Source organism: Physeter macrocephalus, unplaced genomic scaffold (assembly GCF_002837175.3).
Source record: "Physeter macrocephalus isolate SW-GA unplaced genomic scaffold, ASM283717v5 random_662, whole genome shotgun sequence".
NCBI classification, from domain to species: Eukaryota; Metazoa; Chordata; class Mammalia; order Artiodactyla; family Physeteridae; genus Physeter; species Physeter macrocephalus.
Window position 1 is genome coordinate 22,788 of NW_021145994.1, and position 27,213 is coordinate 50,000.

Sequence of the window (27,213 nt, forward strand, 5' to 3'; positions counted from 1 at the left end):
GGCCACCTGCCTGCCTCCCCCTGGGGAGGACTCTGTCCCACCTTCCACCTCAGGCCTGTGCTGTCACCTGCTGGAAGCCAGTGGCAAAGCACCCGGCACGCAGCTCAGTAGGCAGGACCAGTCACAGATCTGGTGGCCCCAGGCCGCCTGCCCCACGCCACGGCAGGCTGGGTCCCTTACTCACGGTGGCAGCCCTGCGGGTTGGCATAGGTGAGTCCTGTAAATCCCGGCTTGCACAGGTCACAGCGTTCCCCCTGCACTTGCTCCTTGCACACACACTGCCCGGTCACTGGGTCACAGGGAGCTCCTGGCACTGCCCCGTCTGGATCACACTCGCAGGCTGAGAGACAAAGGCAGCCACGGCAGGAGGGACAAAGAAGAAAAGCAGAGAGCACATTCTAGAAGCCAGGCTTCCTGGTTCAAATCCTTGTTCCACCACTTCCTGACTTACAACCTTCCCACCTTAGTTGAGTTAGTTAATCCCTCTGTGCCTCAGCTTTCTCACCTATAAAATGGGGGTAATTATACAACACTCATAGGCTTCTCATGAGGAATCAATGAGTAAGTGTAAAGCAGGTGGAACAGTGCTTGGCACACGTTAAGTACTATAAAATTTTGGTTGGCATTATTTACTGAACAGCTACTCTGTGGCCAGCACGGAGCTGGGCACCCTTGCCTGTCACCTTATGTAACCCTCACGATAACCCTGAGAGGTGAGGATGCTTATCCCTATCGCACAGATGAGGAAACTGAGGCTCAGAGATGTTCAAAGAACATACGCAAGGTCACACAGCAAGCAAGTGCTGGAAACAGAAGTCAAACTCAAGACTTTCTCAATCTTTCCATAAATAGATAATATCAACAGGAAGTGAACCAACTTCCTCCCACCCCAAAACCCAAGCCCCTTTCATGGCTTTCAAAACGAAGACTCTTCCTTCACCTAGAAAGTCTTACCTGATGAACCCCACCCGGATCGGAGTGCTTCTGTCTCTTTGCTGTCTCCCATATAAACTCAGTGGCCCTTGTGATGTTTAGTTAAGTCCCTCCTGGGTGACTTACATGTTCATTTAATAAACATTCCTGGAGCATCAATTATTTGCCTGTCGTTGTGCTAGGGCCCAAGGATACAAGAATAACCCCCGCCATGGAGGGGTCCTTAATGTTGGAGGAAGCAGAAAAATAAAGAGCAAACCACACTGACTTGCTTAGAAGGGCACAGCTAAGTTAAAAACAATCGCCCACAAGTCCTGACACACAACCAAGTCTTCACGCTTCCTGAGGGCCTGTATGTCCTTAGGGACATGTGCTCTGTTGAGCCCAGAACAGATGGGGATTAACAGACAGATGATGCCTTGGGTCCCTGGAGCCCCTACTCACGGATGCACGTCTCCTGAACGGGAGCACCGGGACGCCGGTTCCGGAAATAGTGCAACTGACACCGCTCACAGTTCTTGCCCTCAGTGTGGTGCTGGCAGTTGTCACACACACCTCCATGTGCCCCCTGGCTGGCGGCAAACACGGCTGGGTCGAAGTGACACGTCTCTGAGTGTCCGTTGCAGTCACACCCTGCAAAAGGAGATTACTAGGGCTGACATTTGACCAGCATCGTTGCCAGGTACAAAGCACGTTCCACACCAACTCACTGGCATCCCCAGCAACTCTGCAAGATGCTCAGGTCTGGGAAACAGGGAAACTGAGGCCCAGGGAGGCTTTTGTAATTTATTTCAGGTCATATAGCCAAAAAGAAAGGAAAATAGAGAACTCAGGCCTCTTGACTGCCAGCATGTGGACTAACCCAAGAATAATACCCATGTTGAGCCAAAGAGAGAGCCCTTTGAATGGTCCCATGCCAACCCTCCCCCACTGCCACCTGCTGGGTCACTGCCCTTCTCTGGGCTGGGGATCTTTGTTGCCCTCATTAATGCAGGGAAGGGCCCTGCCTCCAGGAATCTAATTCCATGGATTTCAACTCTGGATGCACATCTGAAGTAGAAAGAATGACAACAGGGAACCACGTATGTCCTACACTGGATAGGCCAGAAGTAGGAGGACCTGTGGTTAGCACGAAAGGCACGTGGCATCAGAAGCATGGACCAAATCGTGGTCCCTCCAGGCCTGGCTGAGGAGAAGGGCCAGGAGCTGTGGGAAGATGCAACTCAAATACTTTCTCAAATACCCTCTCCTTCCCCAAAGAGCAAGGAGAGCTTACATTACAGAATGCAATTAGGTTTAGATTTAAGTAATAAAGACTAGATTCTCCTTGTGTCCCCGATGGGCCAGCACCCTAACCAGCTGCTGCAGGGGAGGTGGGTGATCCCAGGCTCATACTTTGGCATTCATGGGGGTCCTGGTCATCTGCGGGTTTCCAGGGCCTGTTGTTGTAGAAGGGTGCACAGTGTTCACAGTTGGGGCCGGCGGTGTTGTGCTGGCAGACGCAGACCTCATGGACCTAGGAGAGGGGCCATAGGTTACCATGAATAATTATCACAGGAGCGTCCCAGAGATGGACTTGCCCTCTCCGCTCTGTCCACAGGGTCCAGCTCAGACCCCAGCTCCTCCAGCCTTCACTCAGCTCCTATGACACTCCCAGATGCCGGCGTGTGTGTGTGTGCGTGTGCGTGTGCGTGCGTGTGTGTGCGTGTGTGCGCGCGTGTGCGTGTGTGCGCCCGTGCGTGCGCGTGTGTGTGCACGTGCGTGCGTGTGTGCGCATGCGTGCGTGTGCGCGTGTGTGTGTGTGTGCGTGTGCGTGCATGCACACCTGCACTGCTCCTCCATTTAGGTTTTTAAAAGCTCAGCCCTTGCATTTGGCCATCCCCATGCTGCCCAGTCCAAAGCAGCACCTGTAAAGTGCTTAGACAGCCTTGTTAGTAAACTGTGATTCTAGAAGCTTGTGGGCCCTCTGGAGATTTATATTCCAACAATTTATGACCGCAGTTGTTTGGCTAATGAGACTGCAATGATGAATTGTTACTAGACTCATTAAGGTATAAAAATAGAATAGCAATTGCATGCTAATTGTCTTCCATATTAAGCTCACCACCTGCAGGCTGGCATCTAGGACTTGCATTGTGTTTGCTCCATCCTCATCCCCTACTCACTCCTAACAGCACAGCTGAGCTGAACTAGCTGCTCCCAGGACAAGCCCTACTTTCCCCCACCTTTTGGCCTGTACTGCTGTTTTTCTTCCTGACTAGAAGTCCCCTCACTCTCTATTCACCAGCAAAACCCTGCCAGCTAGAATGGCATGTCCTTCACCAGGCTTGCCTTGTCTCTCTAATTCCATGGATTTCAACTCTGGATGCACTTCAGAATTATCTGGGGAGCTTTTTAAAAAACACTAATGCCCAGGCCCAATTCAATCCAATCTCAGGGACGAGGCCCAGGCATCAGTACTTTATAAAGTGAGTGGTGATTCCATTGTGCAGCCAGATTTGAGAACCGCTGGGGCTGGGCAGGCCGTTGCCCTCCTCTACCTCCTCATATGCCGGCAATCCTGCTCAGCCTGTGTTCTGGTCTTTTGTTGATGGACCCTGATGGATGACACATCTCTGGCACTGGTCTCCCTCTGCATTCCTCTGTAGCCTGGGGCAAGTGCTGGCCCAGAAGTGGAAAGGATAAACTGCCCGATGCTCATGTCACCTGTATTTCCCTCAAGGGTCACTTTACATGATTTCATCGTGCGCCTCTATCACTGGGGCAAGTATCATGGTCCCATCTGTTAATAGAAGAACCGAAACCCCAGAAAAGTGCAATGACAGCTCCCTGTTTCTTGGTCCTAGGCTCTCTCTCCTCTACTGATGGTTCTCAATTTTGGTTTCACAGCAAAATCCCCTGGGTTGCTTGATAAGCTGGAGTTTCCCTCTTCCATGCCTGACGCATCTGACTCAACTGCTCTGGGGTGGACTTAGCATCTGTGTTAGACTCTGTTCTCTCACCCTGCCCCATATCTCACCTCTACATGAGACTTTACGTTCCCCAAACCAGTGGCGCTATGGCAGGATGTCAGAACCACCCTGGCAGGATGTTAGAATCACCCGGGGCTTTAAATAACAATAACAAAATCAGAGTGTATGAAGGTGTGGGTCTGGGCGACGTTTTTTAGCTCCCCAGGAAATTACAATGTGCAGCCAGTGCTGAAAATCAATGCCTTAAGCTCCCCCACCAACACCCATGCTTATACTTCTACTTATATGTATGCTTATACTTACATATACTTCTATGTTACTGAATAAAAAGCATTTCAAACCATAAAGCAGGTCCAAAGAAGTGCTGCAAAATCTGACCTTTGAAATGATAGTCATTTAGACTCATTTTCACCATTGCTAAAATATTAAGTACTCAAGTCTTAAATTTAGTGCCCTCCCTCCTTTATAGAAGCCCCAAAGACATCAGTCTGCCCGGGTCCTGCCCCTCCCCTCTCCTTGCCCCCTCTCTGGGCTGTCACCTGCACAGTGGTGGAGGGGCCGGCAGGGGCTCTGGAATTGGGGGCACAGCGGTCAGCATGGCCGTGACAGAAACAGCTCCCCTGCAGACGCAGCTGGGAAACAGCATAGTAGGCGCTGGGAGGGTGATAGCCCCTCTGGGGCACAGGGGCCAGCCTGGTGAAGTTGATTCTCAAGTTTGTGATCTTCCCCAGCTCTGAGGGGGCCAAACAACAAGGAGGGAGGGGGTAGAGATGGGAAAATAAAGAACGGGAAGTTAGAGGCAAATAGAGACTCCTACGGCAGGATGATAAGGAAAGGAATTCTGGTCGCACCATTCTGTCTTCCTCAACCTTCCCACGACAGAAAAGACCCGCTCGACCCTGGCTCAGGCCTTTTGAGTCTCTGGGGCCACCACAATACCCCTATGGGCTGAGCAGGGCAAGTGTTCAATCCAACCATGTTGACAGAGGTAGGAAAGACTAGGAAATGTCCATGGTCTGGGTTGCAGCCATGTTTTGTTCCCCATCCACAGTCCCACAGGCTAGAGGAGTAGCCACACTGACCTTGAATTTTTTGACTTTGAGTTGCTGGGATCCCAGAGGCTAAATCCATAACGTTAAGTTGGACCTGCAGAGAGAGGGGAATGGAAGACCTGAGGAAGAGGTGAACTATGGCCCAAGCCCAGAGGTCCTCCTTTCCATTCAATGCCCTGACCTTCTCATACTAAGGTCTTTCTTACCTGGAGCCCAAGATGACCATGGATGTGAGGTCTGCCAATCACTCTGGGGGAGGGAGATGACCACTGGGCCTTAGATGAGTGTGCGTGTGTGTGTGTGTGTGTGTGTGTGTGTGTGTGTGTACAACCTCTCCTCTCCAGTTGAAAATATAGCTATCCCAAGAATTTCCTGATTTCCTTGGGTCAGAAGTTACAGTAAGATATATAATAGACATATGAGGGTTTAGGGGATACTAATTTTCCAAAGACCCAGGATGAGTGAGAGGGTCCAGGGCCAAGGATGCATGGACGTGCTGACCACCACACTCTAGACAACCCCAATTTCAACTATGCTGTTCTTACTTGATTAAAAAAAAACACTCATTGGATGTGACTTCAGCTGCATATCCCAGGAAGAGTTTTCACATCAACCTTCCACAAATCAGGGACAAGTTCCGTGTTCTGACGTGTGGTCTGGGGCATGCGGTTACGTGGATCTAGATACGGCAATGACCAAGGAGGAGTCGTTGCAGAGAAGGAAAGAGACGCACTGCCTACAGGAAAGGCAGCGCTCGGAGAAACTCTGAGGGCTCCCCTGAGCCTCAGCCGGAGAAAGGAGACAAAATACAGCCCCCGTGGGTGGGAGCGAGGGAGCAGTGATAAAGAAGTGAAAGGATTTGACCCCAGGTGGGAGGATTCAAGGAGAGAGCGGGGTTGGGTTATGCAATACACTCAGTGTGTTTCTGAAATATCCTTCCTGGACAGCAAAGAGGATGTGCAGCAAAGACGTGCCCAGAGGGATCATTATTGGGGAGCTCAGGAAAGACAGCAAGGCTCACTGCCTGGGGAAGGGGGTGGTTCTCATAGATTCTCCAAAGCCTGGTGACCATGGGAGCGATGGAATGGGAGAGACCTCTCCCCGTGCCTACATTTTCAGGGTCCCCTCTGCCTACCTTGGCCCCATCCAGGCGCCCGTTAGGCCTCTGGGGCAGAGGCTGGCACCGAGCGTCCTGCCAGCTCTGAGGCTGGCCCTGGCGGACCCGGGGGAAGGCAGACGTGCAGTCGGCAGCTAGGTATTGGTACACCTGCCAGGTCTTGCCGAAGTCCGAGGAGCGCTCGATCAGCATGCCAGCAGGCGTGGGCCCCTGCAGAGACACACACAGGGTTGGGGTCTGAGTGACCCCGCAGTGGGGACGCGATCACAGAAAGAGGCTCTTAAAGAGGTGCTGGTGCCCCCTGAGAACCACATTGAGGAGGGAGAAAGAGGGCTGCATGGGACAAGTGGGCTCAGGGGTACCCGGGTCCAATTCTCCTGACAAACCACCGGCCCCAGCGGGTTTTCCCCAGGGGAGCCGTGGAAAGTGATAGAAGGCAGATCTGCGTTCCAGAAGGCATGATCCCTAGCTCAGCCCACCACCCAGGTGGCCAGGCCAGAAAATTCTCCCACAGCCAACCATTTTTTATCACCTCTAGCTCCCAATTCTGTCCCTCCTCTTTTTCCTCGCATGGCCGTGACCATAGTTCGGGTCCCAGTTGCACTGAGCCTGAGTTCCTGCAACAGCCTGGAACTCAAGCCCAGCCTTTGTCCAGGCTGTCCAAGCCACTCTCCCCACTTCACGTTACAGGGTTATCTGATCACATCACTCCCTGCATGAGACCCTGCCATGGGTCTGCGTTGGCCTAAAGATAAAATGCAAGCCCCTTAGCATGACATACTGTCATGTCCCTACTTCTTCTCTCAGTGATTTCATCCATTTCTCATGGCTTTAAATGTTGTCTTTATGCTGACAGGTCCCAGCTTGGAACACTTCCTTGGGTTCATAAGCCAACCTCCACACAGAGAGAACTTTCTTTCTAAAATGTAAAGTGAGCCATGACTTCCCTCTGCTAAAAACCTTCCAGTGGCTTTCCACTATTTTTTTTTCCCAGCTTTATTGAGATATTATGAACATACCACACATGTAAGTTTAAGTGGTATCAAATGTGATGACTTGATACACATACATATTACAAAATGATTACTGCAATAAGGTTAGCTAACACTTCTATCCACTTACATAATGACCTTTTTGTGTGTCATTTAACAGCTTTCAGGTGTCTAGTACAGTATTATTAATTATAGTCACCACGCCATACATTAGATCTGTAGAACTTATTCATCTTATAAACCTGGAAGTTTATATCCTTTGATCAACATCCGCCCATTTCCCCCCACCCTCCAGCCCCTGGCAGCCACCATCCTTTTCTCTATGTTGATGAGTTCAGCTTTTTAAGATTGTGTATATAAGTGAAGACATGCAGTGTTTGTCTTTCTGTCTGTCCCATTTCACTTAGCAGAATGCCCTCAAAGTCCATTCATGTTGTCCCAAGAGGCAGGATTTCCTTCTTTTTTCATGGCTGAATATTCCTCTGTGTGTGTGTATGTGTGTGTGTGTGTGTGTGTGTGTGTGTGTGTGTGTGTGTATGACATCTTCTTTATCCATTCATCCACTGATTGACACTTAACGTTGTTTTCATATCTTGGCTATTGTGAATAACATTGCAATGAACACGGGAGTTACAGATATCTCTTTGAAAAAGTGACTCCATTTCCTTCCAATATATACCCGGAAGTAGGATTGCTGGATCACATGATAGATTTATTTTTTTAACTTTCTGAGGAAACTTCACACTGTTTTCCATAGTGGCTGCACCAATTTACATTCCCTCTAATGGCGCACAAGTGTTCTCTTTTCTCCACACCCTCACCAACACTTATCTCTTAACTATTTTTCTTTGGCCGCACCACGGGACTTGCAGGATGTTCCCCAACCAGGGACTGAAACCAGGCCACAGCAGTGAAAGCCCAGAAGCCTAACCACTAGGCTACCAGGGAATTCCTTATCTTTTTGATGATGGCTATTCTGACAGGTATGAAATGACATCTCATTGTGGTTTTGATCTGCATTTCCCTGATGGTTAATGATGTTGAGTGTCTGTCCATGTACCTGTTGGCCCTTTGTATGTCTTCTTTGGAGAATTACCTATTCAAGTCCTCTGCCCACTATTTTTTTTTTAATAGATCTTTACTGGAGTATAATTGCTTCACAATACTGTGTTAGTTTCTGTTGTACACCAAAGTGAATCAGCCATATATATACACATGTCCCCATATCCCCTCCCTCTTGAACCTCCCTCCCATCCTCCCTAACCTACCCCTCTAGGTCATCCCAAAGCACCAAGCTGATCTCCTTGTGCTATTCTGCTGCTTCCCACTAGCTAACTGTGTTACATTCGGTAGTGTATATATGTCGATGCTGCTCTCACTTCGCCCCAGCTTCCTTCCCTCTCCCACCCCGTGTCCTCAAGTCCATTCTCTATGTCTACGTGTTTATTTCTGCCCTGCAACTAGGTTCATCAGTACCATTTTTATTTTTATTATTTTAGATTCCATATATATGCGTTAGCATACGGTATTTTTTTTTCTCTTTCTGACTTACTTCACTCTGTATGACACTCTCTAGGTCCATCCACCTCACTACAAATAACTCAGTTTTGGTAGTTCTATTTTTAGTTTTCTAAGGAACATCCATACTGTTTTCCATAGTGGCTGTATCAATTTACATTCCCACCAACAGTGCAGGAGGGTTCCCTTTTCACTACACCCTTTGCAGCATTTATTGTTTCTAGATTTTTTGATAATGGCCTTTCTGACCAGCATGAGGTGATACCTCATTGTCGTTTTGATTTGCATTTCTCTAATGATTAGTGACGTTGAGCATCCTTTCATGTGTTTGTTGGCAATCTGTATATCTTCTTTGGAGAAATGTCTTTTTAGGTCTTCCACCCATTTTTTAATTGGATTGTTTATTTTTTTGATATTGAGCTCCATGAGCTGTTTATATATTTTTGGAGATTAATTATTTGTCTGTTGTTTCATTTGCAAATATTTTCTCCCATTCTGAGGGTTGTTTTTTTGTCCTGTTTATGGTCTCCTTTGCTGTGCAAAAGCTTTGAAGTTTAATTAAGTCTTATTTATTTATTTTGTTTTTATTTCCATTACTCTAGGAGGTGGGTCAAAAAAGATCTTGCTGTAGTTTATGTCAGAGTGTTTTTCCTACGTTTTCCTCTAAGAGTTTTATAGTGTCTGGTCTTACATTTAAGTCTTTAATCCATCTGGAGTTTATTTTTGTGTATGGTGTTAGGGAGTGTTCTAATTTCATTCTTTTACATGTAGCTGTCCAGTTTTCCCAGCACCACTTATTGAAGAGGCTGTCTTTTCTCTATTGTATGTTCTTGCCTCCTTTGTCATAAATTAGGTGACTATATGTACGTGGGTTTATCTCTGGGCATTCCATCCTGTACCATTGATCTATATTTCTGTTTTTGTGCCAGTACCATACTGTCTTGATTACTGTAGCTTTGTGGTATAGTTTGAAGTCAGGGAGCCTGATTCCTCCAACTCCGTTTTTCTTTCTCAAGATTGCTTTGGCTACTAGGGGTCTTTTGTGTTTCCATATGAACTGTAAGATTTTTTGTTCTAATTCTGTGAAAAATGCCATTGGTAGTTTGATAGCGATTGCACTGAATCTGTAGATTGCTTTGAGTAGTACAGTCATTTTCACAATATTGATTCTTCCAACCCAAGAACATGGTATATTTCTCCATCTGTTTGTGTCACCTTTGATTTCTTCCATCAGTGTTTTATAGATTTCTGAGTACAAGTCTTTCACCTCCTTAGGCAGGTTTATTCCTAGGTATTTTATTCCTTTTGTTGCAATGGTAAATGGGAGTATTTCTTCAATAGATGCAGAAAAAGCTTTTGACAAAATTCAACACCCATTTATGATAAAAACTCTACAGAAAATGGGCATAGAGGGAACCTACCTCAACATAATAAAGGCCATATATGACAAACCCACTGCAAGCATCATACTCAATGGTGACAAGCTGAAAGCATTTCCTCTAAGATCAGGAACAAGACAAGGATGTCCACTCTCACAACTCTTACTCAACATAGTTTTAGAAGTCCTAGCCACAACAATCAGAGAAGAAAAAGAAATAAAAGGAATGCAAATTGGAAAAGAAGAAGTAAAACTGTCATTGTTTGCAGATGACATGATACTATACGTAGATAATCTTAAAGATGCTACCAGAAAACTACTAGAACTAATCAATGAATTTGGTAAGGTTGCAGGATACAAAATTTCTGTCCACTATTCTTGAATAAATCTGAACTCCTGACCATGGCTGAAGAGGCCATGCTCTTGGGCCCTGCTCCCTCACCCCATCTCATGCCACTGTTCACCTCCATCTCCTCAAGCCCTCAGTCACGTTACCTCTTCAGAGCCTTTGTTCACATTGTTTCTTCTGCTTGCAATGCTCCTCCCCCTTGTGGGTTCCTCCACATCTTTTGTTCTCAGCTTAAATGTCACTTCCTCACAGAGATCTTTTTAGACCTATCTAACGTGCATTCTTCTGCCCACACTCTGCCCACCCCACCCCATCATTTCCTATTCCAGGATCTCATTTGTTTCCTTCGTAAATGTCACACAATTTCCAATTATTTATTTGTTGGTTTCCTGCTTTTTATTTTCATCCTACCAGACCAGGGTTTCCCAAACTTGACACTGTTAATATTTGGAGGTGAATAATTCCTTGCCATGGGGTCAGTCCTTGTCACTTTAGGATGCTTAGCGGCATCCCTGACCTCTTCTCACTAGATGTTAATAGCATACTGACAGTTGTGACAAACAAAAATTTGTCTATAAACTGCCAAATATCCCCTGCTTGAGAACCACTACAGTAAACCATAGACCCCCTTGTCTATCTGGTTTTTTTTTCTTGGCCACACTGCATGGCTTGTGGGATCTTAGTTCCCCAACCAGGGATTGAACATGTGCCCTCTGCAGTGGTGCAGCGGAAGCACAGAGTCCTAACCACTGGACCACCACGGAATTCCCCCACCTTGTCTATCTTGTTCACAGTGTACCCCCAGCATCTAGCACATAGTAGGCAGTTAGTACATCTGTTGAATGAATAGATGAATCTTTCACCTACTTCCCTCCCTCCCCATTTACATCTGTAAACTCATCTCTCATCAGTTTGTAGCCTTCCACATCCCTACCTCTCACTACTATATACACATTTGCCCCACCAGACCCTACATGCATTCCTTTGTCCCCTCCCCACAATTATATACCTTCTTGCCTCCTGGCCTTTGCACTTTGCTGCTCTCTTTGCCTGGAATGAACTTACCCTTCACCTGGATATTACTGGCCTAGGAAGTTTCATCTTCCCCTGGGTGTATTCTCTGATCCACTCCCCCAAAGACAGATCAAGCTGGATGTCCCCTTCCTGGGCTCCCCAACACCTCTTCTTACCAACATCAGAGCTCACATCCCACTGTCTTGCTACTGGTTCTTTGTCTTCCCTACATACATATACCAAAGCAACTTGAGGATCGTGATCTAGTTTTAGTCATCTTTTTTAACAGCATATGATCAGTGTTCAATATGTGTGTAGCAAGAATGGACAAATAAATGAATGGGTGAGTGATGACAAAGCAATGAGACTACCAGTATCCATCCAAATGAATATTGCCCTTAGAAGTTGTCACTGTTAAAGACTGGGCATTTGTTCAAATGGCACTGGAATGTCTCAAAATACTTTTGACCTATTCTTGAGGCAATGTTCTTAGAGCAACTTCCTCAGTCACATAGGATATTAGGAAAAGGAAAAGGAAAAAAAAAAAAAGACCTATCAGTAATGAATGAAAATGTTCCCTCCAAAAGGCATATCTCCAAAGGCTAGTCTAAAAGCAGAGTCTGAGAAGTAATAGCACTGAATGAGCAGATTGCTCCAAAAGCACATCTTACATGTGGATGGGCCAGTCCTTGGCTGTTTGTTAAACTCAATCTCATCAGCAAAGTTATCAAAACAGAGTATACCAAGAAAACACAACTGTATAATAAGTGGCCAGGCTTTGTACAATTGGTCTTGGCAGAGCTGAATAAATTAGATGGGCTAAGGGTGGGGGATGCAAAGAGGGAGAGGATATACAAGCACTACACAGCCAAGACGGGGAATGTGGAGGCGCCACTGTTCTCCCGGAAGTGGTACCTCTGCTGTCACCATGATACAGGCTCAGGGTAAGTGTCACCCCAGCCTGGGGAAGGGAGGCCCACCCAGCATGTGCTCCCCATGAGTCCATGCCCACATGGCCCAGAGTCCCCCTCTCCTAACCACTGCCATGCCCAGGAAGCACACCTTAAAATCCATCATGAGGTCTTGAAGTTGGAATTTCCTGTCTAGGTCCAGCTGCAGAGAGACAGGGCTCACATCTGGAAAGACAAAACATAGAAACTTTAGAGCAGAGGATTTCTACCTTCCCAGGATCTAGGAAATCAGAAGCTCTCTAAACTTGATTTTCCAATTTCCCTCTCAGAGAGGAGTGGTACCAGTATGTTTCTACTTACTATCCCCTATTCAAGATCCTATCTCTTCTTGGCCAAATTTCCTTCCCACCATCACTTGATGCCCCTAAAACCTTAAAGAGTTTCAACTCCTCTGTTCAACACAAATCTGTTCCCAAAGCTCAGTTCCTTCAGCAAGCCCAGTGTGACTAAGTAGAATGAAATTAAGGCATTTCTCTCTCTTCTGACCCTTTCATTAACCTCCAATAAATTCTTCTACCTACAGCATCTGAAAGACCTCAAATACAAAGAGACAAGGTTCCGCTTGTCAAGCACCCAGGTCCCACTACCATAAGAAAGCCCTGGGAACCCCAAAGGGCTCCCAGGCACCCTCCCCATCCTGTGGGAGCCTCCACATGTTTGGGCCCCTGGAGGCTGTGGCAGGTCCTTACCGTTCTGTGACTGCCACCAGCGCATGGGGCCCGAGGATGAGACCACATTCTCCACTCGGTGACCGTTGTAATTGTGAGGCAACCTGGAGTCACACTTGCAGCATTTCATCTGCCACTGTGGGACAAGGAGATGCCAGAGACTCAGAGGTGGGGCCAGTGAGAATTCCCCCCTTGTATCCTGAGAGCCCAGAACATTCTCTCCATGGAAATGCTACCCTTGGGGATCCATTGATTTCATTAATACACTTGGAAGGATCAACCTCTCAAAACAAGGCTACTGTTCATCTTTTCATTTACTTCCCCCCCGCCAACACATAGCTAAGTAAATAGTAAATAGAGGTTGTGATTGGGAAAGTGGTATGAGGTGGTAGAGAAAAAATAATTTTTGTATGTGACATTGCCCCAAAGAGAAATTTGAAAAGGGTGCTAAGAGCAAAAAGAAGAAAGAAAGAGAAGCTCACATTAATTTAACATCTGCTATGTGCTATGTGTAGGCTAGAGAGTTTTATAGCTCATCTCACTTAATTCTGACAGCCTGGGGAAAGTCAAGTTTCTCAGGATTAGGAAGAGGGGACAGGAAAAAAGAACAAGGGAATTTGGGGTTCCACTCCTAGCTCTCCTCTGTAAATTGAGTGGAGATTTAAGTAGAGTCATTCAATCATTCAACAAATATTTATTGAGCACATACTACATGCTGGACCCTGCTCTGGGTTGAGTTATAATAGTGAAGAAAACAAAGACCCAGCCATCAGGAAGCCAACATTCTAGTAATATTAGATGACCTCAAAGGCCTTCCAGCACTGACATCAGGGACTTGAGGATCTTTCCCAGGTTTGGCATCCCCTACCCACAGGAGAGAAGCCTAGGGTCTCCAAACAGATGGAGCTCTGTAGGTAGGTGTCCCAAGGCCAAGAAGGCATAGGGCAAAGGAAGTCTGCAGCCCTGGGGCTGAAGGCAGAGGCTCTACCCCATGAAGATCTGGGTCAAAGTGGGCAGCCAAGAAGGAAACAGCCTCACTGGGGAAGTCCCCCCGAAATCTCACCTTCCCTGGCCTGCCCGTGCTCTGGAGGGAGACAAGAGACAGAACTGAACCCCATAGGCTCCAGAGCAGGGCAGAGATGACCAAGAAAAAGAATACAGCCAGAGAACACGGCCCTTGTTCTTTCAGTTTGTACATATGTGCGCAAATGTGTGTGCACGTGCGCACGCACGCACACCTCACAGAGACACCATGACCTTACCCCAGGTCCCTCATGCAACACGCATCAAACCTATTTTCTCTGAGTAACCATGGTCCCAAACCTTGTGCCCAGGAGAAAGAACACTGTTCAGAGGGCTCCCAAATGACCCACATGTAAAAGCAAGGCTTGGACGAGAACCTCCCTGACCTGTGAGTTCCTTTGGGTGAGGACCAGTGTACCTCCCCACACTTCCTGCCTCTGCTTTCCCCTAAGCCTCCACCCACCAGCACCAGGGGAAAGCTCAGGCAGCCTTCTCTGAGGCCTTCTAGCCCCTGAACCTCTGCCCTGTCCAGGGAAGGCACTAAGCTAAGGAAGCCGACGTTCAGATTGAGTGCTGTCTGCTGAACTGGTGAAGTTGACAGCTCAGTCCCAGAGGGATTGAGTTAACACGCTGACTCCGTGCCTTGAGTTATAGAAACTCCTCACCCAACACCACTCTTCCCCCTGCGCCGCTGACAAAGCCTGGAACGGTGGAGGATGCAGGAGGGGAGTCAGGAGTCCTGGCTCTGTGAGCCTCTGCTTCCCACCCCACTTTCCAGCTCATACCTCCAATCTGCAAAACAAGAGGATTGTCACCCTTCCTGGTACTTGGAGGTGTCCTCATCATGTCCCAAAGTGCTTTATTAAACAATAATTTTTGGTATGATACAAATGAACTTACTTACAAAACAGAAACAGACTCAGACATAGAAAACAAACTTATGGTTACCAGAGGGGAAGGAGGGGAAGGGATAAATTAGGAGTTTGGGATTAGCAGATACAAACTACTCTACATAAAATAGATAAACAACAAGGTCCTGCTGTACAGCACAGGGAACTATAGTCTATCTCTTGTAATAAACTATAATGGAAAATAATATGAAAAAGAATTAAAAATGATTATGAAATATAAAAAACAACATTGGGGGGATGATCAATGCTCTTATAATGGCGGGCACATATGCCTTATATAAAACAGCACCCACTGTCCATCGCTTGCCCTGCTACATTTTTCTTCATAGTACTATCTCCACTCGACATATTGTTCATTTACCGTCAATTTATTTGCTCACAGTGTTTGTTTACTGTCTGCCTCCCCGTTAGAATGTAGACTCCATGAGGGCAGAACTTACTCTCCTTTACGCTGTATCCCAGTGCTTAGCAAAGCGCCCAGCACTTAGTAGGCCCTCTATAAATACTTTTTGAATGAATAGTAAATGCTCACTAAATGCTAGCATTTTCATTTACCTTCTTACTAGACTCTCCCTTCCTGGGAGTTTAAAAGGCGGGGCGAGGGAGTGAGGAGGTGACAAACATCAGTATTAAGTGATTGGAGCACCTACCATGTGCCAGGTACTGTATCAGGAGTTTCAGTGCAATAACATATTTAAGCCTCACAACCACCCTACGTGGTAATATTATTCCCATTTCACATGTGAGAAAGCTGAGGCTCCAAGAGGCTATGTGACTTTCCCGTTGATTGATAGCCAATGCCAGCGCCAGCACCAGACAGGATCCCTGCCTACATCTTTCTTTCCTTGTCCTCCTCCCCTCCCATCCCCACCCCTTCCTTACTCTTCTCTTTCTCTCTCCCTCCCTCCTTCTCCGTCATCCTCTCATTTCCACTAGGAAACCACCTGGGTGCACAGACATTGTGGGAAACACGGTAAAGGGTGACAATCTCTGTCTCACCCAAAGGGCTTGGTCTGACCCTGAGGCTGACCACGGCAGAGCCTCAGACAGAGAAAGCACTTTGGGAAGAAAGCTGGCTTGTCAGGCTAACCTAGTTCAGTTAACCCAGAGACTGCAGATGTGTCAGTGGCTAAAATAAATACCTGAGCACTTAAAATAATCCTATCTGGGCAAAAGAGACCTCTTGCTGGAATCTGACTCTCCTCCAGAATCCTATTTTGGTCCCTGGCAGCAAGCATGCCCTTCTCTCCATTCTGGCCAGCCTCTCAGAGGCAAACTTTTCCACTCCCCATCCTCCATCTGCGCTCAGCACATGTCCTGCAGAGAGACAAGGGCCAGCTGCCTTCCGGCGACCTGTCACCAGAGACACCCCTGCTCTGTTGGGAACTGATCCCAGCCTGTTCCCTGGCCAAGAGAATGCCAGAAAAGGCTCATTTTTTTTCCCTTGGACCATGGGACACAGGAGCTAGAACAGCTCAAACTGGGACTGGGGAAATGCCGTTGATATTCCCAAATGATGCAATATTATGTACCATTAAAAAGACTGTTGAGAGAAAGATTTTCATTGCATGGGGGAAATGCTTACATTATAATGTTTTACGAAAAACAATATCATGTTCTCTGAAAAAAAGTTGGGCATAAGCTTGTATACATGTCGTGATCACAAATATATATTCTTGAAGGAATAGAAAATATGTGGAAGGAAATACACCAATATATTAGGTTGAACCAAATGAAATGGCTGATATTCAGCCATCTTGACCAACAAAAATGGCAACTGCATACAGTTTAACCTAATATCTCTGGGAAATGGCATTACGGGTAACTTTTTTTCTTTGTTTTTTTTTTTAAATAATTTTAAACTTTGATGCCTGGGTATATATTAACTTTTATATTCAGGCATTATTGTAAAGCAAAACAAACTAAAAAGGCACAGGGTACTCAGCATGGGCTTGTTATCCTGCCTCCACCTTTCCTTCACAGTCAGTCCGGGGTACCCCACGCCTACTCCACCTGCCTTCCACGCGCACAGACAATGATGGAGGGATCAGATGGCCTCATGAGCTTAACATCTACGTGCCGCTTATCACAGCAACACAGCTAAAGGAGGGATTATCTCAATCCTCAGAAACAGGCTAAGCCATAAGGCTTGGGACAGGTATTTTAAGTAGCTCTGCTTGTCAACCAGCTAGAGGGATGGAGGCCTGAAATAGGGCGGCTTATGGCAGAAGCCCACATGAAGGCAAGCTGCCAATTTCTTCCCTCGCTTCTCTGGGCCTCAGTTTCCCTTCCTGTTTTATTCTTGTATGTCTATAGGTAGTATGTGTATAAGAGTGTGTGTGTGTGTGTGTGTGTGTGTGTGTGTGTGTGTGTGTGTGTGTGTGTGTGTGTGGTTCTCAACATGAGGCTCCTCCTTTCATATGTGTTACATTCCTCTGTCTCTCCCAGCTGCAGCTGCCTCTCTCTCTCTGGGGTCATTTGGCCAGCATCCCCCTGGCTGTGCTACTTCAGAGACACAGCATTATTATCAATTCAGCCTGTCAGTCTTCCAGCCAGTTTGGCTCCTGCTCCCCTCAGTCTGGAAAGACTGGGCCTTTTCCCTTATCCTGGAGCTTTCTAGAAGCTCAGCAGTCTGGCCGGAAGACAAACCCTCCCAGAGAGCTACGGGGGGGCAAAGGAGAGAGCAAGAGCCAGTGGGAGCCTGAATCACAGTGGAGAGGGTGGAAAAAGGAAAGCAATGCAAATGAAAGCTCTGTGCTTTTGCAGAACATGGAGCTAATTCTGGGGGAAAATAGGAAAACAGGCTCTGGTTATACATGGTCCAACTCCCTCCCACAAGCAAGTCAGAGACTGCCTGTGTCTATCTAAGGAGCTGTAGTCAGGGTCATGGCTGCCAGCCAGGGTCAAAAGAAAGCCAGCACCAAAAAAAAAAAAAAAAAATGCAGCTGCCTACAAGAAAGGCATTCCTTCCACTTCACCTTCCTCATTGGTAAAATGCAGGGGTGGGGTGAGATAATGAAGTTCCTTCTTGCTTTAACATGCTATTACAATTCTCCCCCACTCCAGCTTATCTGCTCAGAGGTAAAAGACACTCCAAACAAGAATGCAAAAGGAGCAAGAGAAAAATAAGACATTGGCCAAACACTGTACTAGAGAAACACTCTTCCCAGCAAAGTGGGCAGGGGAAGAGGGGACCCTCAGACCTTGGTCAGCAAGGCCTCCATTAGACCCCACTATGATCCACAAGCCTTACCATTTCTATGTCAATGGATATTGCCAGCAAATTTTAAAAATCGAGACCTGTTGTGGTGCCAGGTGGGAGGAGGTCCCCAGTGCTAGGAGGCACTGTCATGAAGTAACATCTTGACCAAAGCCTTAACTCAACAGAGCCCTTATCTCCATCTAAACTAAACTTAGATAGCTCAATTCTAAAGCTGATGACAGAGATGATGAATACCACACACCACAAAATTACACTGCACCAGGCTCTGTCCTGAGCACTATACATACATTATCTCATTTTATGCTTCTAAAATCTCTGATGTAGGAATATTATATTAAATGGTGGGTATCCTCATTTGACAGATTAGGAAAGCAAGTCTTAGAGAAGCTAAGAAATGTGTCCAAATCCACAGGGCTAGGAAGAGAAGAAGGAGGGATTCCTCTCCCAGGCTCTCTGCCTCCAAACCTTCTCATCATATTCTGCTTCAAGGGACACAGCGGTCACGTGGCAACCATGGGAAATTGCAGGAACTAGAGTTGGTTTTCAGGATGTTCCCTCTCTTCTCCCCTAGTAAGGGCAGCCTCAACCTCAGCCCAGACTTCTACAGAAACAGAATTATCCCCCTAGACCTGATTGCAGAGGGTTGGTTTGCATTCCTGGACCTCTGAAAAGGTCCAGAAGAAGCAAGGTAGGTCTGCAAGACACTACCCAGAGAGCTTCTAGGGACTTGACCCAAGGAGCAAGGGGGTGAGAAGCCAGTCCAGCAAAGTCGTGAGGCCACCCAGATTTGTGTCCAGGTTTCCATCTCACTTGTCCACTCTCTTCCCTCCTTTTAACCCCACAAGCCACAATCCCCAACCCATAACAACCAGGACCCAAAAATCTCACATTTCACAACCCAAGTTTTGCTGCCCTCTGATCCAACTCTTTCTCTAAGTGTTCCTTTTCATTTTCTTCTATCCCCTCAAAACTTACTCATTCTGGGTCTTATTCTCTTAGGGCCTTTTGCAAAAGCCACAGCTAATTTTCTGATAAGCAAACCCTTCCTGAAATATAAATGATGATAGATTAACAAGATGCCTTTCCCATGCATTTTAAACAAAGAGCTCAATGATGCTTCATCCAAAAGAATAAATCCCTAATGGTAGGAGCTTTGAAAGTTTCATACATGGTAAGAACTTCTGGGAAATAGGAGGGCAGATATTTTGATCAGAGACAGGCTCAAAGTCCTCTGTGAGCGGAGGACAAGGACCTCAGGATGGATATGAATACATCCTCACATCCTCACATCCTTTGCCTACACATTAGCCATGCTAAACATCAAGAAAACAGATGACTTTCAAACACAGAAAGGCAGTGGTCGTCGAGGTGTGTGCCTGTGGGTGTGAGTGTGCTTCTGTGCATGTGTGTGTGTGTGTGTGTGTGTGTGTGTGTGTGTGGAGGAGGGGACGTCAACTGGCTACTGCTCCTTAGCTTGTTTCCAAGAGATAAAAATGACAGCTGTTCGGTTTACACAGCTAATTAACCTGAGGAATGCACTGTGTAAGACTGTTATTAAGGCAGCTGGGTAATTAAGTTTTCCCCCAGAAAGGGAGGGAGTGGGGGATAAATAAAGCATTTAAGGGAACAGACACAACATTGGAGAAGACATTGTCAGGAGCAAAAATCAGGGCTGGAAAACTTCCAGGTGAAACCCACTGGTTCCCAAGGAGCGTGCACCAGCCCAGAGATGACTGAAGGTCATGGCTCAGCCCCTGCCAGCACCCACCTGACAGAGACGATGGCCAACCCTCAGGGTCACATACAGCCCAGCCAGAAGTTGGCAGAGATGTTAGAGCTGAACAAACAAAGGCTGACTAACCCAACTCCTTCATTTCATGAATGGGGAAATGGTGGTCTAGACAGAAACCATGACCTTCTTGAGGTCACGTTCCTATACTAAGTGTCAGAGCCAGGACCAGACCTAGAGAGTCTTCACCCCCAGTCGGGTGACTTCATTAACCACGACCACTTCCAGATTTCCCAGCAGCCCACTGCAAATCAGATGGGCAGCGGTCGCCTTGGAAGCAGAAAGTGGGCTGGCCCGAGGGCAGTTTGATTTCAATAAGTATGCGAGTGTGTGTCCTGATCCAGGAAGAAGCCCTCAGGAGCATGATTCGCAGATGCGGACACCCCTGCATGCAGACACAGGTCCCCAGGAGGTGGGGAGAGGGGGATGGGACATTTAGCATCTTCCAGACACCAGCCCAGTGGTCACTTGGCTCCTTTCTTCATACAGTCCTCACAACAACTGTTGGAAGTGGGTGCTGTCATTACTCCTATTTTTGAAATGAAGAACTAAGGCTCAGAGGAAGCACAGACGAGAATGAGGGTAGGGAGACATCACAGACATTTTCATCCATGCCTTGGTGTGGCGAGCATTGCCCTCTGAGGAATGCGCCATTAAGACCCTCCTAAGCCTCAGGGCCCAATTGTACTCTCCTTGGTATGCATCCTGGACTTTATGGTATGAACGTAAAAAAGGAGATGGCCTTTGGCCAGATCGCTCCAGGGACCTGCTCAGATACTGAGAGTCCCTGGTTGTTCCCTAAAGCTAGGATAAGCAACCCTGGAGGGGAAGTTGGTGCCTTTGTGGAATAAGCAATAAACCCGTTCCAGCAATAAACCCTTTCCGCGCCAGGCCAGCGCCAGGCCAGCGAGCAGCAGGATGTTCAGGATGTTCGCTGAGACCTGAGAGCGAGCCCTCGAGACAGTGGCATTCCTTTCTTTTAGGGCACAATGACTATGCAAAGTCCCTGCAGATATGGTGGCGACTAAGCCGAGATAAAAGACCAGTTCTACAGAACAATGTTTATACAAGGTTTCTGCTTTAGGGCGCAATGACCGTTAAGAGTCCCTGCTTTAGGGGTATATATATGACTATGCTTTGTTATTAAACTTGCCTTGCAACCATCAGTTGTTTGTGCCCTTCTGATCCCATACCTTGGTGCTCTCAGTTCCCTACCCCTCTCGTCGATTGTTGCTGCACTTTGAGGACCCGCGGCGGCTGGCGGCACCGGAAAAAACGGTGCAGTGAGTTTACTCAGAGGTTACCTAGGAGCTGGAAGAGAGAGAACCAGGGGACAGGGTGGGACTGCAGCCTCGGGCCATTTTGATAAAGACCAGCCTAGGTTCAAGCCTGGACAGTTAACGGGTAGTCAAGGCAGGTAGGCTCAGAAGGGCAAAGCTGGGTTGGGGTGGGCGCACAGGCAAAGCTGGCAGGGTCGTATGTCCATTGTAAAGGCTGCAATATGGACCCAAAACCCATAGAAGCCGGCCCTCAAGGCCAATAGGATTGAGCCAGTGAGACAAAATTAGGCAGAAGAGGTGACATGCTAACAGGCTAAGATTGACCCACGAGAAAGGAGCCACACTCTGAGATCAGGAGCTGGGAGAGACAATTTCAGAACAGGAGGGAGTCCCCACTGCTCCTGAGTTTCTGCAGGGTTGGCAGGGGAAGCGAACAATGCTAAAATGTCCGAGAGTCATAAATCCCTAATGCACTTACATTCATGCCATACCAGTAGGCAGGCAGGCAGCAGGTGCTGGGTGAATTTTACTGGGCTCAGGGCTCACCATGTCACCCCTGCGTGAAAATAGAACAGAGGCAGTAAACAGAGGCTATGACTTAAGGAAGGTATGTAGATGGGGGTGGGAGCTGGTAGAGTGGGATGCAGGGGGATTGAAGGGGCAGGCCCTAGGAACGCAGCTCTGCACCATGCCACCTTCCCTTCCAGCTGGGGCTGGCCACTGCACCCCCATCTCTAACTACTCAGAAAACTCAATACCTATGTGTTTCCGTCAGAAGTTTGGAGGTCCCAGCACACACCCAAACTTTCCCAATAGCTCACGGGGATAATAAGAGCCACCTCATGGAGTATTGTGACAATTAATTGAGACAATTTATATAAAACTCTTAGTATAGTGCCTGAGACATATAATATGTGCTTAATAAGTTATAGTTACTATAATATCATTTAATAATAAAATAAACTTAAAAACTGAAATTGGAACTCATCAGAGTTAAATCTGGATTCCTAATTTTCATCACACAGCTGCCCCTGCACCAAGTGAGGGTTCAGGGTACACCTGTACAGAGGGGTATCTGTGCCTTTGGCGTGCGTCTTCACTGCTGGCAACCAGTGGCCTCTAGGTGGTTAGGTAGGGAAGGGAGAAGGAAAGAGAAACCAGAAAAGGCAGAGAGGAGACAGGTCGGGGAGAGAAATTGGCTCTCAGCAGGCAGCTCGTTCCCAAAGAAAACTGGAGCAAAGAGCGACCCTAAAGACCATTTCTCTAACACTCACTCATGGAAGAGGAAAGCAAGACTTAGAGAGGGGTAATATTTTGCCCAAGATCGCACCACAAGTTAGTGGCAGACCTGGGGCTACACACTGCACTCAAGATGCCCTATCCTCCACTCTTCCAAGAGGTTACATGGATTGATTTCCCCTTATAGAAAAAGGAAAAAAAAATGAACCAATGTTTCTCAACTTTCACAGCACCAAAATAGCTGAGATTTATCCATCTCCATGGTTGCAAAAGTCTAGACTTCTCTTTTGCAAGCACCCAGTTTTTCTCTCAAGGGGCTGTTTAGGAGCAAGGGAAGCAGTTGGTTCCCTGAGGCATTTGAGAGAGGCAGAGGGCAGGTCAGGATGAAGCCAAAAGCCCAGCCTAGAGGGAAAGAGGCTGTCCAGACAGGGCCACGGCCGAGGAACATCCCAACACAGGGGCCTATGATCTCTCCTTGCTTCCCATCCCAGAAGATGGATCAGCCCAAGGAAGGGAGTCAGCAGAGGACTCCCTGAAAAGTTTAGACATGGCTCAGTGGCACAAGATTGGAGGATGTGTGGGAAGGCAGCAACTAAAACCATTCTGTTGCCTGGAAAGCTCAATACTGCCAGGTCCCCTGATGCTTGTGGAGTAATCTGGGCTCACAGGGAGGACTCGCCTGATGCTGGCCATCTTACCCAACACTGTCAAATGGGCTTTCCCACATCCAAGTGGGTGAGATGCAGAAACCACAGCCATCTCTGCTCAGCACCTCCAAAGCCACTATACAGTACCACCTATGATTAAAAAGTGGCCAAAAGAACACTGGGGACTGGAAGGGCACTGAGGCCAGAGATGGGATCAGATACCAGCTCCATGGTCCTGAGGACAAGGACCACCCAGAGAGAGGAAACCACAGACAACCCAAGCCTCCTTCATGGCCATTAATGTCTCTCACTCCCTTTCTCTCTCTGTCTTTTTACCCCAAGAGATGCAGAGGCTCGAGGGAAAACCACTCCCTCACTCTTCCCTTTGTCCAAACCTGTGTTTTGAGGGCAGAAAAATGGCCAAATGAGACAGGCAGCTGGGAAACAAGAAAACACTGAGTGATTTCCACCTTGGTAAACACAAGGAGCAAGGAAAGACCCCAACCTTGTTGAAGGGAAAAGAAATGAAAACCAAAGTTCCTACCAGAAAGGTCCTGAGGCAAAGTAGAAGAAAAATCACAATGGCTCTTTTTGAAAAAAATCAGTTGCCTAAATAGGTGATGATAATTGATGTAGGTCAAAGAGTTCCAGTGCCTGGATTTGCTCAGCTCGTTTCCTTATCAGCTGAGCCACTGAACCTCCTTGCTAACCTCAAGTCACTTCCTTGTTTGTCTCACTGATCTGTGTCCTTTAACAGCAATTTGAATATTTCCCCGGGGGGGGGGGGGGGCGGATAAATTAGGAGGTTGGGATTAACAGATACACACTGCTATATATAAAACAGATAACCAACAAGGACCTACTATATAACACAAGGAACTATGTTCAATATCTTATAATAACCTATAATGGAAAAGAATCTTAAAAAGAATATAACTCAATCACTTTGTTATACACCTGAAACTAATACAACATTGTAAGTCAACTATACTTCAAAAAAAAATTTTTTTAATTAAAAAAAATTCTACAAAAAAAAATGTCTCCCACTTCTTCCAGAGTGGTGAAACATGTGGACCAAACATGCAGAGGCTGAGAGGTAAGCCATACGTGACGACTGCAAAACATAGAAGGATAAACTCCAGCCTATAATCATTTGGTAGCTCCAGCCACACCCTTTCCCCAACAGTAGCCAAAGAGATGGCAGCAAGAGAGGGGCCATGGCACAGCTCAGTTCCCCCTCCAGCAAGAACACAAGCCTTGCACACATCGCAGCATCTGTGCTTCACCAGCCTTGACGCTGTCCACCAAAGATGGCGCCTTACACTCCACTCACCTAAAGGACCCCTATCTATCTGGTTGCTTACTCCCGAGACTTGGAAAACTGTCCTGCCCAGGCCCAAGGCCTGAGAAAAACTCCAGCTTTATCAAGCAAAAGAGAGAAAGGAGCTATTCCGTTAGTTCTAAGTACATTTTCTCTTGCCCAACAAAGGTGAAAATTCCTTAGAGGCAGAGATCCGGTCTTACTCTTTTCTTGCACTCCCCACAGCACGTGGATCTAAGCCGATACCAAGTCCACTCTAAGTGTTCAGTGAACAGATGGCAGGCTTCCCCACCCCCGCCCCAGCTGGCCTTCTTCCAGCTCCCGGAGGCCATGGAGGAAGAGCCTACCTCACCATACTGGGTGCAGTAGGTCTCAGGCTTGGCCAGGCCACAGGTAGATGAAGCTCGGAGAAACCGGGTCCTCCCAATGAGCAGGTCCCCAACGGGTGGATAGCAGGCCCCACGGGAGCAGGCTTGCTGGGCACACAGGACACTGGGCAAGACTGAAATCACAGGGGGTACAGGGGTGCAGCCTAGAGAGAAGAGGGTCTAGCCGGCCACCCCAGTGTGCCTCAGGGAAGCCGACGTCGATTGGCAAGACTAGACCCTCTTCTCCACCTTCTTCATGCTCCCACCTGCTGGTTGTGGGAATAATAGCAATCCTGATGCTGTTTGCTAAAAAAGCTGATTTTATAGTCTGTAGCCCCCAATCTAAAAAGAAAGGAGGAGAAAACACTGGCAACTAAAAAGCCCGGATGATCCTGAAATGTAGCATCCATATGTGGCTTTTTAGAACAGAGCTGCAGACACACGCTCAGCCACCAGGACATGGCCCACGACCCTCCTCACCTGCAGCGTGGCCTCTGTCAACAGCCCAGAGTAGCGCTGGCTGCTGGCTGTTTGTGGGACACGGGGAGATACCTGCATTCTGTCTGCTCCTTTATCTGCAAAGGTGACCCTGCCACGCTTTGGGAGTACCCAGCTGCAATTCACCGAACATCAAGAACTCAAGCCATGATGGCTCTGAGACCAGCTTGAGAGTGAGAGGATGGGAAATAAACCATGCAGGGCACTGGGGGAGCCACAAACCACCCTCAGGTAGGAAGAAGACATTTGGGAGCCTCTCAAGATCATCTTCTTCAAAGGCCCCCAGGACAGAGAAACCTCATGGACATCCCGGTAGACAGGTGTCCCAAACCCAAAGACCCCAGGGTGACTGGTGATGCTCACACATTGGTAGACTGTCCTCCTACCCACGGATGTCCCCTCCCTGGTATATGACAGGGCCTGGAAGGATGCGAAGGGATACTTACCAAAATACAGGAGAAGGAGCGGCCTCATCTTCAGCCAATGGGATGATCCCCACCCAGCACCTCACCTGGGACAGAACAAAGCGGCCTGGGTGAAACCATGCAAACCCCTAGGGTGCACCAGCCCTTTTCTGTTTCTGGACTCATGTTTTCTCAGAATCCTTTACCTAGGGTCTTGACCTAGGACACTTCTGAGCAGCAGGTGCATCTGTAGCCAAAAACTTGGAAAATGCCAGAGACCTGGCCCCCTGTCCCAGCTGGCATGTGACTCCCAGGGTGTCCTGGGATAACGCCACCCTCTCCCTGACTCCAGCTTCCCCATCTGAAATACAGAGGAGGAGGATCAACACTGCCCTACCCCACATGGTCAGAAGGACAATGTGGGGAGCAGGAAAGGGCTGGACCCTTTGCAGGAGAAGTCCGGGGCCTTGATGCCTCCCCAGCAAAGAGGAGTGTCCTTTCTCAGGGCCTGGCCCACCTACAGACGCAACGATGATTGGGCCAAAGAGGCTGAGGACCTGGAGCTGAGCCCTCTCCTGCTATTGTCATGGTCTTCAGTACCACACAGAGCCACCTTGAGAGTGAGGCTGTGGTGGCCACATCTTTGGGCTGAGCAGGTAGTGGAATATGATGGAAAGAGAGGCAGGCCTAGCAGTCTTTAAAATTGAGTAAGCAGAGGAATGGATAAAGAAGATGTGGCACATATATACAATGGAATATTACTCAGCCATAAAAAGGAATAAAATTGGGTCATTTGTAGCGATGTGGATGGACCTAGAGACTGTCATACAGAGTGAAGTAAGTCAGAAAGAGAAAAACAAATATCGTATATTAACGCATATGTGTGCAATCTGAAAAATCTGGTATAGACGATTTATTTACAAAGCAGAAATAGAGACACAGACATAGAGAAAAAACGTATGGATACCAAGGGGAAAGGGGTGTGGTGGGGTGAACTGGGAGACTGGGATTGACATACATACACTATTGAGACTATGTATAAAATAGATAACTAATGAGAACCTACTGTAGAGCACAGGGAACTCTACTCAGTGCTCTGTGGTGACCTCAATGGAAAGGAAATCCAAAAAAGAGGAGATATAGGTATACGGATAGCTGATTCACTTTGCTGTACAGTAGAAACTAACACAACATTATAAAGCAACTATTCTCTAATAAAAACTTTAAAAAAGAAAATTTAAAAAAAAAGTGAGTGAGGATTTCATCTGAACTGGAAGCAACCCAAAATGTCTCCAGTGATGGACTGGGGCTGTACAGGAGACATGGGGCTTGGGAGGCCACAGAGCAAGGATGCTGAAGGAGGCTAGGGGTGGATACTCAAAGGGTCCTAGAGGCAAATGCCCCACCCTGTTCATGCAGCGCCCACCTCTGCCTTGGATCAGATGCCCACTCTGCTCCAATGACGGCCACAAACTCCTTTGGCTGGGATGGAAGGATGGGGGGTTGGAAAGGCAGGGGCAGGGGGGGACCAGGAACACTCCTACAT

At 47.5% G+C, this 27,213-nt stretch overlaps 1 protein-coding gene across 2 annotated transcripts in view; it reads right to left on the minus strand.

Annotated features, from left to right (window-relative positions):
• LAMB3 (laminin subunit beta 3) overlaps positions 1 to 25,785 on the minus strand; it is a 39,724-nt gene extending 13,939 nt beyond the window's left edge. The window contains exons 1-10 of one of the 2 annotated variants that reach the window (XM_028486153.2): positions 25,710 to 25,785; positions 24,745 to 24,899; positions 12,986 to 13,100; positions 12,388 to 12,461; positions 6,093 to 6,284; positions 4,988 to 5,051; positions 4,445 to 4,638; positions 2,329 to 2,449; positions 1,378 to 1,566; positions 185 to 340 (exon numbers count right to left, since the gene is read on the minus strand). In XM_028486153.2, the coding sequence (XP_028341954.1) occupies positions 185 to 340; positions 1,378 to 1,566; positions 2,329 to 2,449; positions 4,445 to 4,638; positions 4,988 to 5,051; positions 6,093 to 6,284; positions 12,388 to 12,461; positions 12,986 to 13,100; positions 24,745 to 24,899; positions 25,710 to 25,737 (1,288 nt within the window). In that variant the 5' untranslated portion in view covers positions 25,738 to 25,785. The remainder of the gene's footprint in view (positions 1 to 184; positions 341 to 1,377; positions 1,567 to 2,328; positions 2,450 to 4,444; positions 4,639 to 4,987; positions 5,052 to 6,092; positions 6,285 to 12,387; positions 12,462 to 12,985; positions 13,101 to 24,744; positions 24,900 to 25,709) is intronic. The other variant, XM_055083257.1, reaches the window with a different exon arrangement.
• Between the last annotated feature and the right edge of the window lie 1,428 nt (positions 25,786 to 27,213).